Source organism: Prinia subflava, chromosome 12 (genome assembly GCF_021018805.1).
Source record: "Prinia subflava isolate CZ2003 ecotype Zambia chromosome 12, Cam_Psub_1.2, whole genome shotgun sequence".
NCBI lineage: Eukaryota > Metazoa > Chordata > Aves > Passeriformes > Cisticolidae > Prinia > Prinia subflava.
In genome coordinates, this window is record NC_086258.1 from 11,493,114 (window position 1) to 11,506,469 (window position 13,356).

The window sequence follows — 13,356 nt, forward strand, 5'->3', positions numbered from 1 at the left end:
TCAGATTTCTCAGTATTCAAAATCTGGATTCAGATACTTCTCCAGTGAAGGCTGAGGTTCAAGTCACCAACAAACTTGTGACTGACAAGCAGAGAACCAAATGTCCTGCAAGCATAAGCTGACATCTGCAACAATACCGTCAATATCCAGCACAGAGAGGAGGCTGCCTTTTGGGGCAGTTCAGAATGTGTAGAGCTCTCCTATGATCCATTGATACCTGGAAGCTTCAGCCATTTGGGTATTTTCCCAGGGGCCTTTCTAAATACTTGCAGAGCTCCCTGAGTGCTGGCTGCTTCTGGCTGCTCAATGGTCTTTTTGTCACTTCTCACTTCTGGTTCAGATGGAGCCACTGATGCTAAAGTTGATGAAGCAGAAGAAACTAATGATCTGGACAAACATTGGAGAAAGGAAATAAGCAAGTAGAATTAAGCTTAATTTTTCATAATAGCCCCCTGTACCACCACCATCTTTAAACTTTTAAAGTTAGATTTAAAAAGCTCTTTTTTTTCCATGACAGAAGCACTAGTATTTACTTAATCTGAAATCTTAGTCACTGAAATCCTACTTTGCAAAGGACTTGCAAAGCTATGAAGTCCAGTATGACTGTCTCTGGAGAGAAGGAAGTCCTAGTATCTTCACATTTCTTTGTAGTAAGATGGGCTTGTTTCATGCCTCCCATTCCTGAAATACTAAGGCATTTGCAACTCTGTTCAAACCCTACATACCTGGTTACTAATAAATCAGCTGCAGAAGGAGAAACTGCAGAGCTCAGCAGGTCCGATTTCAGGTAACAAGCTGTTTAGAAATGAAACCAAATCACTCATTTGGTAACATAGATACATCAATCACCACAGTATCACATGGCTCTCAAATATCTGCTGTGTACTACAGTAAACCTACATCACCTTCACCCAAATGACACAGGACATTAATAAACCATGCCAGTTTCTTTTGTGACTCAGAGGTGTTCTATTTCATCATTCAGATCTCAAGACCTTGACATTTTCTTTCAGGGCTCACTGCATCTAAGGAACTTTTCTTTGAAGCCAGAGCATACTTTGGTCTCTGGGAGAAACAGGGATTCTAAGCATAAACCAAAGATGTCAAAGAGCCAAAGATTCAGATCTGTTCTACCATCTTCAGCCAGTCCACTACCACAGGAGCTCTGCAAAAGCATTTCATAGACATTTGTCTACTTAACATTTTGAACAACAGGATTTTTCTTTACAGAGTCATTCTTCTATCATTCTTCATCCCATGGCAGACAATGCCTACTCTCCAGCCTATCAAATCCCATAAAAGAGGTACAATGTCTACATCTGTGCTCAAGCTAACTGACCAAACCAGATCTGAAGAGCTTTAGCCAGTAATAATGGGGACATTCACCAGCATTCTTAAGGACTTAAGTTTCTTTTGACAGAAGAACTCTGACAAGTAAGGATGCAACACTGAGTCTATTACAGGAACTATACAGCCAGCTGAAGGAGAGAGGAAATGCACTCACCCCTGCACTCCTCTGATCCAAAATGAATGACAGCAGTTGGAAAAAGTTTAGCCTGCAGCAAAAGGGGGAAAAAAGGTATCACTGCCTGTAGATACTTTCACAGTTCACTGTGAACATTAGAGGCAAGTTAGACAGCTATAGACAAATTCGTGGAGTTCAAGCCAAGGTCACTAACCATCTGTAATTCAGGAAAACTTAAACTTGTGCAGAGCACAGGCCACTAAGGGTAAGACATAGAGGAAAATTTTATGATCTGTTCTTCCTAACAGGTGATGAGACCTCATACAGCAAGTGCTCACTGCAGGACACCAAGAGAAGAAAAATTCACCTATGCCCTCCCAAAATCTATTCTAAATAATTTTATTACATTTATACCCTGTCTATAGCTAGATTTTAAATTTATCTAGTTTCAACACCTTTCCAGGGTTAAGTATTTCCTTTTATAAATCCAACCTGAATTCCTAGCTCCTACTTATCAGAATAATTGCCATATTCAAACATTTTTTTCTATCCAGTGGGTTTGGTGGTTATTTTTTTGTTTGTTTATTTCAATGGAATTTCCTGTAATTTGTGTCCATTTCCTCTTGTCCTTTTCCAGGGCACTGCTAAGAACTTTGGACCCTATCCCTTGCTGTTTCCCATCTCTTTCACACACATTGACAAAACCCCCTAGAGCATCTTTTTTCCAGGCTGAATAACCTTGACTCTCCACCTCTCCCCACATGTCAGATGCATGTCCCTTTTCTTTTGGTCGTTTTCTGGGTACCAGAGAAATTGTGAAACTGGACTCCCACACCCCCGTTCAGCTAAGGAATCACAAATGCACCTGTAGGTATAAAGGACGGACCTACCTATGGAGGCTGCTCTGCCACCTACAGTGACCCCAGTGTCAGACCACATCTTCAAAAGAACTCAGTGATACATTACAAAGCTCTACACCACCACATCCAGTGGTGCATCCAAGTGTTCCCAAGGGAAACACAGAGCAAGACAGTCCAAGTTATTACATTTCATGCTAAAAACAGACACTACTGCAAGCTCAGGCTTCGATTTTTAAAAGATTTGGATATGCAGAAGATTAATATGATATGGAATAACCAGCTGTACCAGAAAGGATTCTGAAAAAATAACCATCATATTTATTACCTGCAGTATATGCCAGTATAATACCACACAAAGAATAACTAGCTGAGACAACTCTGTTAAGCTTTTAGGAAGCCTTGTACTAAGAGACAAGTAAAGAAGCCAAATCATCATGGTGTAGAAGAGGCAAGCACTGCTATAGCCAGAAACTGTACAGCAAATGTTAATTCATGGTCTACGTTTTCCCTGACAAAACAATAACACTAAACTTGTCACACTGATCCAACAAATAAATAATGAGATAAAAGCAAGTCACTGCCCCGCTTGGTATCGCTCATATGTACTTGGGAACTGTGCAGGGCAGACTGACTGCTCTGAAGTTTTCTTGAACCTCTGTTGCCACCATCAGCCCAAGCTGGATACTGGAATGATGGTCCTTGGACCCAATCCAGCACAGCAATTACCAGACCTCAACAGAACCCTGATCTTCACAGAGGAGGCTGTGGACTGCTGCTTAATATGGAGACTAATAAAACTGTATTAACTGAAGGCAGAATGAAATAGCTTCACCTCTCTCCTTGCCTACAAGCTTCAGATGAGCATACAGTATTACACATTCTTTTGACATTAATCCAGAGGCCATAGGAGACATGCAGCACAGTCAACATCACACCAGGCTGAAATAGGAGACATTTATCACTCTACTCCAAGACTCAGCTCCTGCTAAAGCATCCAGGCGAATTCACATCCTTGAACTGACACTTTAGCAAAATAATTATTTATTAGGCCTTTTAACATTTCATTCCTCAATCAACAGGGTTGCCTGGTTGTGCTCCAGTCACAAAGACAGCTCTCCATAAACTTTTTTAATTACAAAGTACCAGACATGGTTTAGAAACGCCAGAAAAAACTTTCACAAGAGCTTTGATGTTTCTACAGCATTTGTCTATTTAGGAAATGGGTGCCTTAAAAAGCCCCCCCCCAACACACATACACTCAAGCCCTTTTACACACAACATCCTTTTCATGCCAGCTGCAAGTTGGAAAATGAGGTTTTTGTAGTGTGTTAGTGTTGGAATTTTTTAATAACCTCCCCTCTCTTTTTTTTTGCCTCCTGACCAATTATCTTGGTAAATAATTAACATTCTGAAGGAGATAAGTAAGCACAGAAACTCAGAACTCAAAGCCCTTTAGTTCAAAGCCCTGCCCTTTTCTCCTAGTTTCCCTGCTGTTGCCACTGAAACTTCCTTGTCAATCAAGCTCTGGGCACACACATCAAAGCCTCATGTGGGAATGGCCCCAAGGGGTCAGAGAAAATTCATGGCAGGGCCTGTGTGAGGCACAAAGAGAGAAAGAGAGTGAGAAACAGACCAAGAGCTAGACAGACTCACTCAACCAACAAACACACAGACAGACTGTGCCCCAATATAAACCCCTACCCTATTTACTCCCAGGTCATCAAATAACCACAGTTCACAGTTTCAAGATCCATGTCCACAACCATTTCCCACTGCTGGCAAAACATCAGTCCGAATGTTTCAGTTCAAAATCCTAACTGAAAGAAACTTAAAGGAGCTAGACAGCAGCCCCCAAGTACACAGAATGCAACGTCCTTCCCATGGCTCCTTTCCCTGCATCCCTATCCTTTCCTGGGGGTCAGCCAACATGGAGTCCCCTTTTTCCAAAGCTCCATCCAATACGTTTTCTTCAATTCAAACAGACTATTGGCTCATGCACAGAGCCCTTGGCCTAGCTTCCTTTGTGTGGAATTGTCAAGTACCACCCCAATCCCAGCACTCCCTGAGGGTGCAGCACAGAAGGCAGCCAGCTACACCTCATCTGGGAATTCTCTACAGAGTCACTGGCAGGTCCTAATGCTGTCCCAGAGTTTTTTATAATCTGAAAGTATTTAAATCAGCAGCAATTTCACGTTAAAATATAAAAGCAGGCCAGTAGAATGATCCCACTGTCCAAGGACTGTCTCAGCATAAAGATGAGGTTTTAGTAGATTCTGCCCATGAAAACATATGAGCCCAAAGTCAAAGCCTTTAGCATTCTCCATACACCTAAGAATGCCCTGATCAAACACTAGGCAGACTATCACCTGAAAACTGTATCCTCAAGCCAGCTACTCTAATGTTTGCAGTTGTTCTAATGCATCTGCCAATGTGCCCAGAAGAACAACTCTGCAGCTCTTCACTGTGTAGAGCTCTTGCAAGAACATCTGTGAATGAGAAGAGATTTTGAGAACTGTTAGAATCACACTGAGCCTGCCAGATTGACCAAAGGGGAATCAAAGGATGTTCAAAACAAGTAATTCAAAAAGCTCCACTCACTTATATGCAGAGAATTACTACAATAGGACTGAGCCAACAGCCAGTTACTACACTCCAACACCCAGCATTTCTCTTCCTTGCTGCTTTGATTTCCAGCCAAAAAAACCTGCCACATTCTGACTGGGGAAATAGATGCTATTAATCTATTGAACCATAATGTTCATATCACACTGTGCAAGGTGTATTTACAACATACAGTCAGTTTTACTGCACCAATACCTAAAAACCCAACTGAAAACGGTGTCCCATTGTGCAATTATATAGATGCGATGTAAATAAAAATACTTTGAGTTTGTGGGTTGGTTTTATTTTCTGGGTCTCCTTTTTTTGTTTCATTTTTTGGGGGCTTTGCTTTTTTTATACAGATGAAAAACTGAGACCTAAAGAGATAACTTATTCAAGGTCACACAGGACGGCAGCAGCAGCAATAAAAACTAAGCATGCAAGTCTCCAGAGCCCAATCCAAGACAATAATCACAGGACAGCTTTCTTCTGAAGGGATTAGAAAGTCACTGAGGCAAGGAGAAAAGGAAGCCAATGTCCTGCCCTGTCACCCTCCTCATTTAATAAGTATCATTCTAAATAACCAGCTCCTCAGATTTTAAAAAGATACAACACAGCTTCATCCATTTGCTCAGTTACAGTTGCAGAAGTTTAAATGAACACTTTCTATTTCAGAGATCTGAAGACCAGCCTGTTACTCATAAAGCCACATTTAGTCTGAAACTATGCAGCTGAGTAACTCCGGTTTTCCTCAGAGAGATAGCGAACAGTTACTTGGACACAGCGGTGGTGAGCGTGGTTTGTGACAGCATGGCATCCTGGCTGTGGAGTGGCACCACTGGGGCTGCTGCATCTCACATTCCATGATAAAAATATCCACTCTAGAACAACAGTCCCTTGTGAATCCAGCTGTGATACAGCTGAGAGACATCTCTGCTTTGTTTTACTGCATGCTTTAGTAACTTGTTCTCTAGAACACGGAAAATATTTCAGGCAGAAACCTCCCCAAATAACACCTCAATACTTCCTTTTCTCGGATATACACATGCAAAAAAACCTGAGAACAGAGCATTGCAGATGAAGTACGTTATTCCAAGGAAGTTGTTCTCTTCCTTGACAGAGCAATGCTGTCAGACCAGGCAGAGGCTGCTGTTGAAGGGAACTTGCAGCTGCCAGAAGGAGCAACATTCTTTCCGTTACACAATCTGAGAAGATCAGAGTGCCACAGGTCTGCTGTTGGATTGAGGTTAGGAAGATGAATGAGAAAATAAGCACTTCAAAGGAACATGCACATGGAGGGAGAAATCCAAGCTACCAACATGAAACACTGCATAGTACACACACCCCAAACACATAAACTAGCTCTTGGAAAATTCAACTGGAAGGCCGGTGGATCAAAAGTTTCTCCAGCAAGACTGCACAGCATTGCTGAAACAGAAATAAACACCCCAGTTATGGTGAAAGAGGCATATCAAGTGGTTCATTTTTATAACCTGAGAACAAAGCTACCCAGTGTGGACTTAACTGCCAGAGGAGATGAATATCCTGTGGCCAACATGGAGGAGGTCTGATCCAGCTAGGGCAGGGGGCCTTTAAAATTCATAAGGCAAAGACAAGATTTGAAAACATTGTTTTGAGAAGGCTACTTATGATGAAACTCAAGTACAAAGAGCATTCATTGAGACCTTGATAGCTGAGATTCAAGAGATATGGCCTTCAAAACTGACAGCAGCAGTGAACATTTTGGGCAGGATTTCCACTCCAAATTCAGTTGTGCAAGGAGCCTCTCACTGAAGAACCCAGCTGTCCTCAAAACCAGCATCATCAGGCAAGCATGGACAGTCTCTGCAAGCATAAGTAACAGACTTCACCACAAAGAGAAGGTGAGATTGCTACCAAATGCAGTCAGATTATAAAATCCTGTATGGAGAAGACTAAGACTTTTAGGTGAATGCCATCCTCTGTGCTGGATGAATTTCAGTATTAATTGCAAGTTTCTTTGCTAGTGAGTGCAATAACCACAAGGTCTGCCACAGGAAATGCCTCTGATGGACTGACTCTGATGAAGTAATTTTTTCTGAAACTGCATTCAGACTCTTGCCAGAAGAGAAGACTTCGTACTGCCCGAGTTGTAGGCAGGTTCACTGAACAAGCATGCCAGACATACTGCTTAAACTGGCATTAACAAATAGGATATGGTAAGAGAAGCAAAGGCAAAGAAAGGAACAAACAGCTCATCTGGATTTCTGCCTCACGGTACGCAACAGAGGAAACACTCAGTGCACTCTAAGATCTGACTAGAAGACCTAAATATTTATGTGGAAGCCTGTGGATTCCTTTAGCTCCTCTGTAGACAGAGGATGGCTTCCTGCCCTCTCTGCTGCCTCAACATTTCCAGTGACTGGTACTCATACCTTCTGCTAAATCTTTCCTAGTATTAACACAGCAATCAATGATTTTTTTTCCACTAACCCACCCAGAAACTGCCTGTTTCTGGGAGGAGAAAGAAGCTAAGAAGCAACTCTGAAAAGCTCAGACAGCCTAGAAAAAAACACAAACAAGCCACTGGAGCTATAAGGAACCCAAAGCCAAGTGCTACAACGGGGAAGCCTGTGGTTGATCAACTCTGGAGAGCAGAACATTGTAAAACACTTCAAGGGACACGAGGAGAAGGCCGCCAGCAAAAACAGCAACAACAAAAAATCAAAGCAATGCCTTGAAGTCTTTATGGGTTCCAAAACCTCCACATTGCTTCCAATCTGTGTGTTCACTATACTGTAAATACACACAGATTTTAGGAGACTTCACTTCAGACAGTTCTTTCAGTCCAAGCATCTTGGCAAACAAGTCAACAACATTTGTCTTTTTTCCTGGTTTTGCTAGCAGCATAAAGGTTCTCCCTTCATTGTAAGTGATCAAATGTAATGAATGTGGTGCCAAACTTGTCAGCTTAAATGTAGGGAGAGGGTGAAAAGAGCAGATCTTAACCATCTCCCCCCTATCTTTACAGAGCAGATCTGTCTTTTCCCCTCCCTCCTTCCAGATCAGGGAACTGAAGGAGAGCTCTGACTGAAGTACAAGATGTTTCCCTTTCATGACGACAAGATGAATGAAAAGGGAAAGGTCTCCACAAACCCCCCTGCACAGAGCCCAGCCCCATCCCACACACAGTCAGGTACTGCAGGCTGCTCTACAGCCAGGCCACAAGGTCATGTGAGAAGCAGTGAGCAGGTCTCACCACCAGCACTGTCCCTCCCACCCCAGCATCACAAACATTATCGCTTTCTTTCCTGGTCTGGGCCAGGGTTATTTTTACTGAGAGCCCCAAGGCTCAGGCAGTGCAGCCTCATTGGGAACAGACACCTCTAAACACAGCATCCAGCAATGACACAGTGGGCATGGACACAACAGCTGCAGTGATTTCCACACCAGTTTCTGTCCAGAGAAGAAAGGCTTTTCAGCCCCTTTCCTCCAGGCACCCAGACCTCAGCAGAAGGGAAAACTTACCCGAGCAGGAAAATGATGGCATGGGGCCTGCACTAACATGGTCAAAGTTAAAAAGGGAATAAGGATTTACATTGGTTAATGGCAGCAAAGCTTCTTTCAGAATCAGCCAGCCCAAACTGGGATAAGGGACCATCCTCACAGGTCATGAGTTTTGTGGTCTTTGACAGCAGTTTGGGTAACCAGAACAGCATGACAAGTTCTCGTCAGGAATTGTTTTTTTTGTGTGTTTGATGCTTCATCCAAGTAAAATGTTTATAAACACACAGAACCATTCCTGTTGTAACAGACCATGACCTGAAAGAGCTGAAGAGCCCCAAGCAAGGGACACAGGCTACACAGCCACTGACATTAAACACAGCTCTCCCAAGGACAGAAGAATCATAGGCAGAGCAGAAGTCCATTCAATCCAGCCAGTACCCTAACAGTGAACAAAAACCAGATGAACAGAAAGAGTATCCTTGCTTATAAGTGATTAGCTAGCAATGATTTTCAGTTTAGAAGCCTCCTGAGAATGTTTCTACATATTAAGACACACTTACTAAGTATCTTCCTTGAACTTGTCCAAACTTCTCTCAAATCAGTATGTACTTTTAGTATATAGCACCCCGTGACAAGGAATTCTATACCTCAGTTTTCTGACACACAAACAACTACCTTCTTTCATCTATTCTAGCTCCTGCTTGCCTCACTTGATGCAATTTACTCATAGTCAAGAACAAGAACTCAATGCATTCCAGCTTCTCCTTGGCATGTTATCCCCTTTCCAGTCACATCTTTTACAGACAGGCAAGTCCTAACCTACTCAGTCTTTTTTTGGAAAGAAATGGACAGGAGACATTGCAGATCTCTGATGAACCTCATTCCCCTTCTCTGCACCTTCACCAGATCCTTTTGAAGATCTGCATGTTATTCAGACAAACCCTGGTCCATTACAGCGACGTTCACTATTTTGTTCTGAATCCTTCACTTTTGGAAGGAGGTTGTTTTCGATTTGACTGCTATTCAGTAATGAGCTGATGATTTTATCACCTTAAGACTTTGCTTCAAAGCCATAATGATCAACACAAGAGCTCACTGAGCTGCGTATGAAGCTCGCATTATTGTCCCTACACATTATATTTACCTATGTTGAGCTAGCTGGGTAAGCCAAAAATGCAAAGTCATGCAACTGTGAACTAATGTGATAATAATATCTCTGTAATGTCATGTTACAATCTGTAAAAAATATCCTAAGCATGAGATTTTACTTGCTTTCCACATTTTGCAAGTAAATGTACTGATTCTGTACAGTTAAGATGTGGTGTGATTACATGTGGCATGAATAAAAATGTATCTTAAATCAAGTTTGGATTTGACATCCTTTATTTTAGTTGGACATTATTCCTCTTTCACGGTGACAGAAAGGATATAAGAAATGAGAAAAAATCCTTTCCTGAAACAGCCCATTTACAACGGATTTTCCACTTTTGAGCATAGCACCTTGAACACAGTTCCAGTTCTGTATCAAAGTCAAGGCTTTGCACCTTTGCCATGTGCCACAGCAAGAACTGCAGTCCATGGAAGGCCACTGTAGACTGGAGATGTTTGACACTAAAATCGACCAGGTTCTTCACGAAGTTGTGATTTCTAATGAAGTCCCTAAGCTGGGCTGTAAGACACCTCCAAGTCTTTAAAGAGCACTAACTTAACATCTTTTCATGTTTCAGGGAGCTGCCACGAAGAATGAATTTCTCAGTAAATGTCACAACTAGGAAACTGGGAAATTGCCACACGTATAACAAGCAGCAGTAATGGTGTCAGGTATAGAACAAAGGCTTTAACCCAGCAAAATAAACAACATTCCTGCCATAAGGTTTCTTATTTCAAAGACAACGAGATGTAATTATTCCTGTGGTGCTTTACTGAAAAAATTGTGTTTCAGGAGACATCCAGAGAAACATGAGATGTGCACTGAGGAAGAAAAAAAAAAATAGAACAGCAGGGCTAGGGGGGCAGGCAAGGGTTAAATGGAGGTAAGCAGAGGATTTAGAACATTTTAGAAAACAGAGCAAAGTTAACAAGGGAGACCAGAACCAGCATCAGACGATCGAGAGGCAGATACCGGTCTGAACGTTCAACCATTTAAAAGCATCTGCATGTATATTTCTTCCACATGGCCTGGTCAGGAAGTTGTGGAACTTGGAAAACTCCATTGCAAACAACTTTCAAGACATGCTAATCACTGCCTAATTCACCATGCTGCCTGAAAGTCCCTTTCTCTATCCCTCTCTCCACTCCAGCCCTTCTGCTCCCTCAGGGGCATCAAACAAGAATTGTCACTGCCGCTGCACGAGCCTCTACTCTGACAGATCTCTGGTGCATCACTCTGGAATGGTCCACGCATTTCTGAATGACAGAACACCTTAAGCAGTGTGAGTCTGGGGCAAAGTCACTGGCAAAATCATTTGATCACTCCTAACACATGTGTAATTTACACAGCCAATAGTCTCTGGCTAGGGACTTCAAGACCACCTTATCTGACACTTGCAAAAAATCTCCAGGAATCTGAATTTGAAAAACTGTAATTCAGTATTTTCAGAGAAAAATTACACAAAGAGAATGCATATTCCTCACTGTACATTGACTCTCACATAGTGATTTCAAAAAGGTCAGATTTTTGTCTAATATGGCCTCTAGCTCCCATGGTAGAAATTAAAAACAGTTCCCTGTCCCCATCAAATCTCCTCTCTTACTATCCTAGTCCAGCTACAGATAGAGCACACTCAGCTCAGCTCTTGCAATAACATCCCAGGTTAAATATAGCTCCAACTCTGAATGGCACTGACTGTGTACCAAACAATGTTAATCCCCACTCCTGGCCCTAGTGTGCCTCTGCCTATTGCTGCACAAGGTGGACCTCTTCTGGTGAACAGCTTGTGCTCCAAAACACCTGGTTCCACTAGCCTTGGCTGAGCAGAAGCCTACAGGGATCACAGCATTATACAGCTTCTTTTAGAAGTAACTAAAGCCTGAGGCAGGGTTAAGAGGAGCCTAAACCAGAGAGAATTAGAGCCCACGAGTGAATCCTTACCTCAAACAGCGTCAGACTTTCATCGTTCAAGATGATTCTGGGAGGTGCAACAACTGAAGTTAAAAAACAAGTTATAAAACAGAACCACCTAGCAACCACAGCATCAATCACAGGTTTGGGAGGCATCCCTGCTCTCTGAAGGGGTGACACGTTCATATGCCCACAGATGCTGCTTCTTAGGCAGAAGCGAAACATGGCTGAGTGAGCAGGTTACACCTTCTTTGCACTGTGAAGCTTTGTTTTAGGGAAGGCATTCCTTCCCAGGTTATATCTCAGACATTAACATCCCACAGCTAGAAATAGGCTTTGTAAAGTAAGGACAAATATTACCAACAGCACTCACATAAATAAAATGGCAACTCTGCATCAGCAAGATGGCTTCTTACAAAGTCTCTCAAAACACCAACTGTGGAAAAAAGAGAGAAAGGTTTGCTAAATTATATTTGGTTCTTCAAATGTTGGGCAAGAAGCCTAACTTGTAACACTACAAATGCCCTCTAGAAGTATGGAGATTGCCTTTTCTTCCAAGGTACACAGTTGCTATCACAAATTTCTTGTAGAAAACAAACAAACAAATCACTTTGACATGCTGGTCCCTTGGAAAAATCCACGGATGCCTACAAAATTTTCAAAAAAGTTTGTGCAGGTAACCATGGCTGATAGCTGAAAATAAGAGGATCTCCAATAATAACAGTAAGAGATACCTGGTGCGTGGTCTGATTGCTTTTTGTGAACTGACAGAGCCATAAAGGTACATCCTTTCTTAGTGCAGTTGGTAAAGTTTTTTTTTTTTTCTCCTTCCTGCTTTTTGGGGTTTGTTTTGGATTGGAGAAGGGGGCGTTGTGTTTTCCCCAAAAATGTTTTACACATTAACACAGAGGAAGTCTCCAAATGCATCCCAGTAACACATTATTTAGACACAAACAAGGGGATAGCAAGTGGGACAGCTTCCACACAAGGACAAGTATTTTGCCATCTCCACCAAGTAGCCCTTAGCTAACTTAACTAGCCCAAAGTCTCCTCTTAGTCCATTCAGGGGCCCTACAATAACAGTGTAACTACCTACTGCTGCTTTTTCAAAGCAGCTTTACTTTGTGAAGCAACAGAAAGACCTGTTTAGACACACTCTCTGCTGTCATGGTGGGAGCCACGAGTTGCAGCTGCACAGGCTGAAGGGGTGGTTGGTCTTACCAGTTTCAGTGGGATGGAAGAACCCCTGTAGGACATGGCGGTCTGGAAAATGAACTCTCAACACCACCTAAAGCAGAGACAAAGTCAATTACGACAGTGGTTTATCACTGCTCTATAACAGTTGTCCTTGGCTTAGAATCTGCAAATTGTGGGGGGTTTTGTGGGGGTTTTTTTTGTGGGTTTGTTTGTTTGTTTTGGTTTTGGTTTGGTTTTGGTTTTTTAATGGGGAGATCTGAGGTATTTACAGGGATAGAAGAGTAACCCGGCTTACAGTGTTGTGCAGCTTCTTAGGGAACAAGGGCTGTCTGGCTTTCAAAGGGGGCACAATAGCTCATCTATCAAAGCACTGTAGTGTAAAATGCAGCAGCACTTGCTCAGAGAACAGGAGCTCCCTGTGCTAAATGATGCACAAACAACAAAGACAGTCCCTCATGGACAGGTGCGGGCAGTTTATTGGCATCCTAATGTGTCCACAGCAGTAGGAATCCTCCTGATATACCTCTGACCTTTGTACTTCCAGCTTGGTCAGAAAGCACTTAACTTGAGAACTGCACAAGGATCATAGTTACAGAGTAAAATAAATCTAACTTGTCACATTGAATCACTTAACTTTCAATGAGATTCTAACAGAATGTCTACAGATCGGCAGGCAGGAAGGCTCA

General features: G+C 42.4%; 1 protein-coding gene across 2 annotated transcripts in view; it reads right to left on the bottom strand.

The window, feature by feature from the left end:
* ASPSCR1 (ASPSCR1 tether for SLC2A4, UBX domain containing) overlaps positions 1-13,356 on the bottom strand; it is a 37,645-nt gene that overhangs the window by 4,639 nt on the left and 19,650 nt on the right. The window contains exons 11-16 of one of the 2 annotated variants that reach the window (XM_063409126.1): positions 12,695-12,761; positions 11,847-11,909; positions 11,504-11,556; positions 1,505-1,556; positions 726-795; positions 218-387 (exon numbers count right to left, since the gene is read on the bottom strand). In XM_063409126.1, coding sequence (XP_063265196.1) covers positions 218-387; positions 726-795; positions 1,505-1,556; positions 11,504-11,556; positions 11,847-11,909; positions 12,695-12,761 — 475 coding nt within the window. The remainder of the gene's footprint in view (positions 1-217; positions 388-725; positions 796-1,504; positions 1,557-11,503; positions 11,557-11,846; positions 11,910-12,694; positions 12,762-13,356) is intronic. The other variant, XM_063409127.1, reaches the window with a different exon arrangement.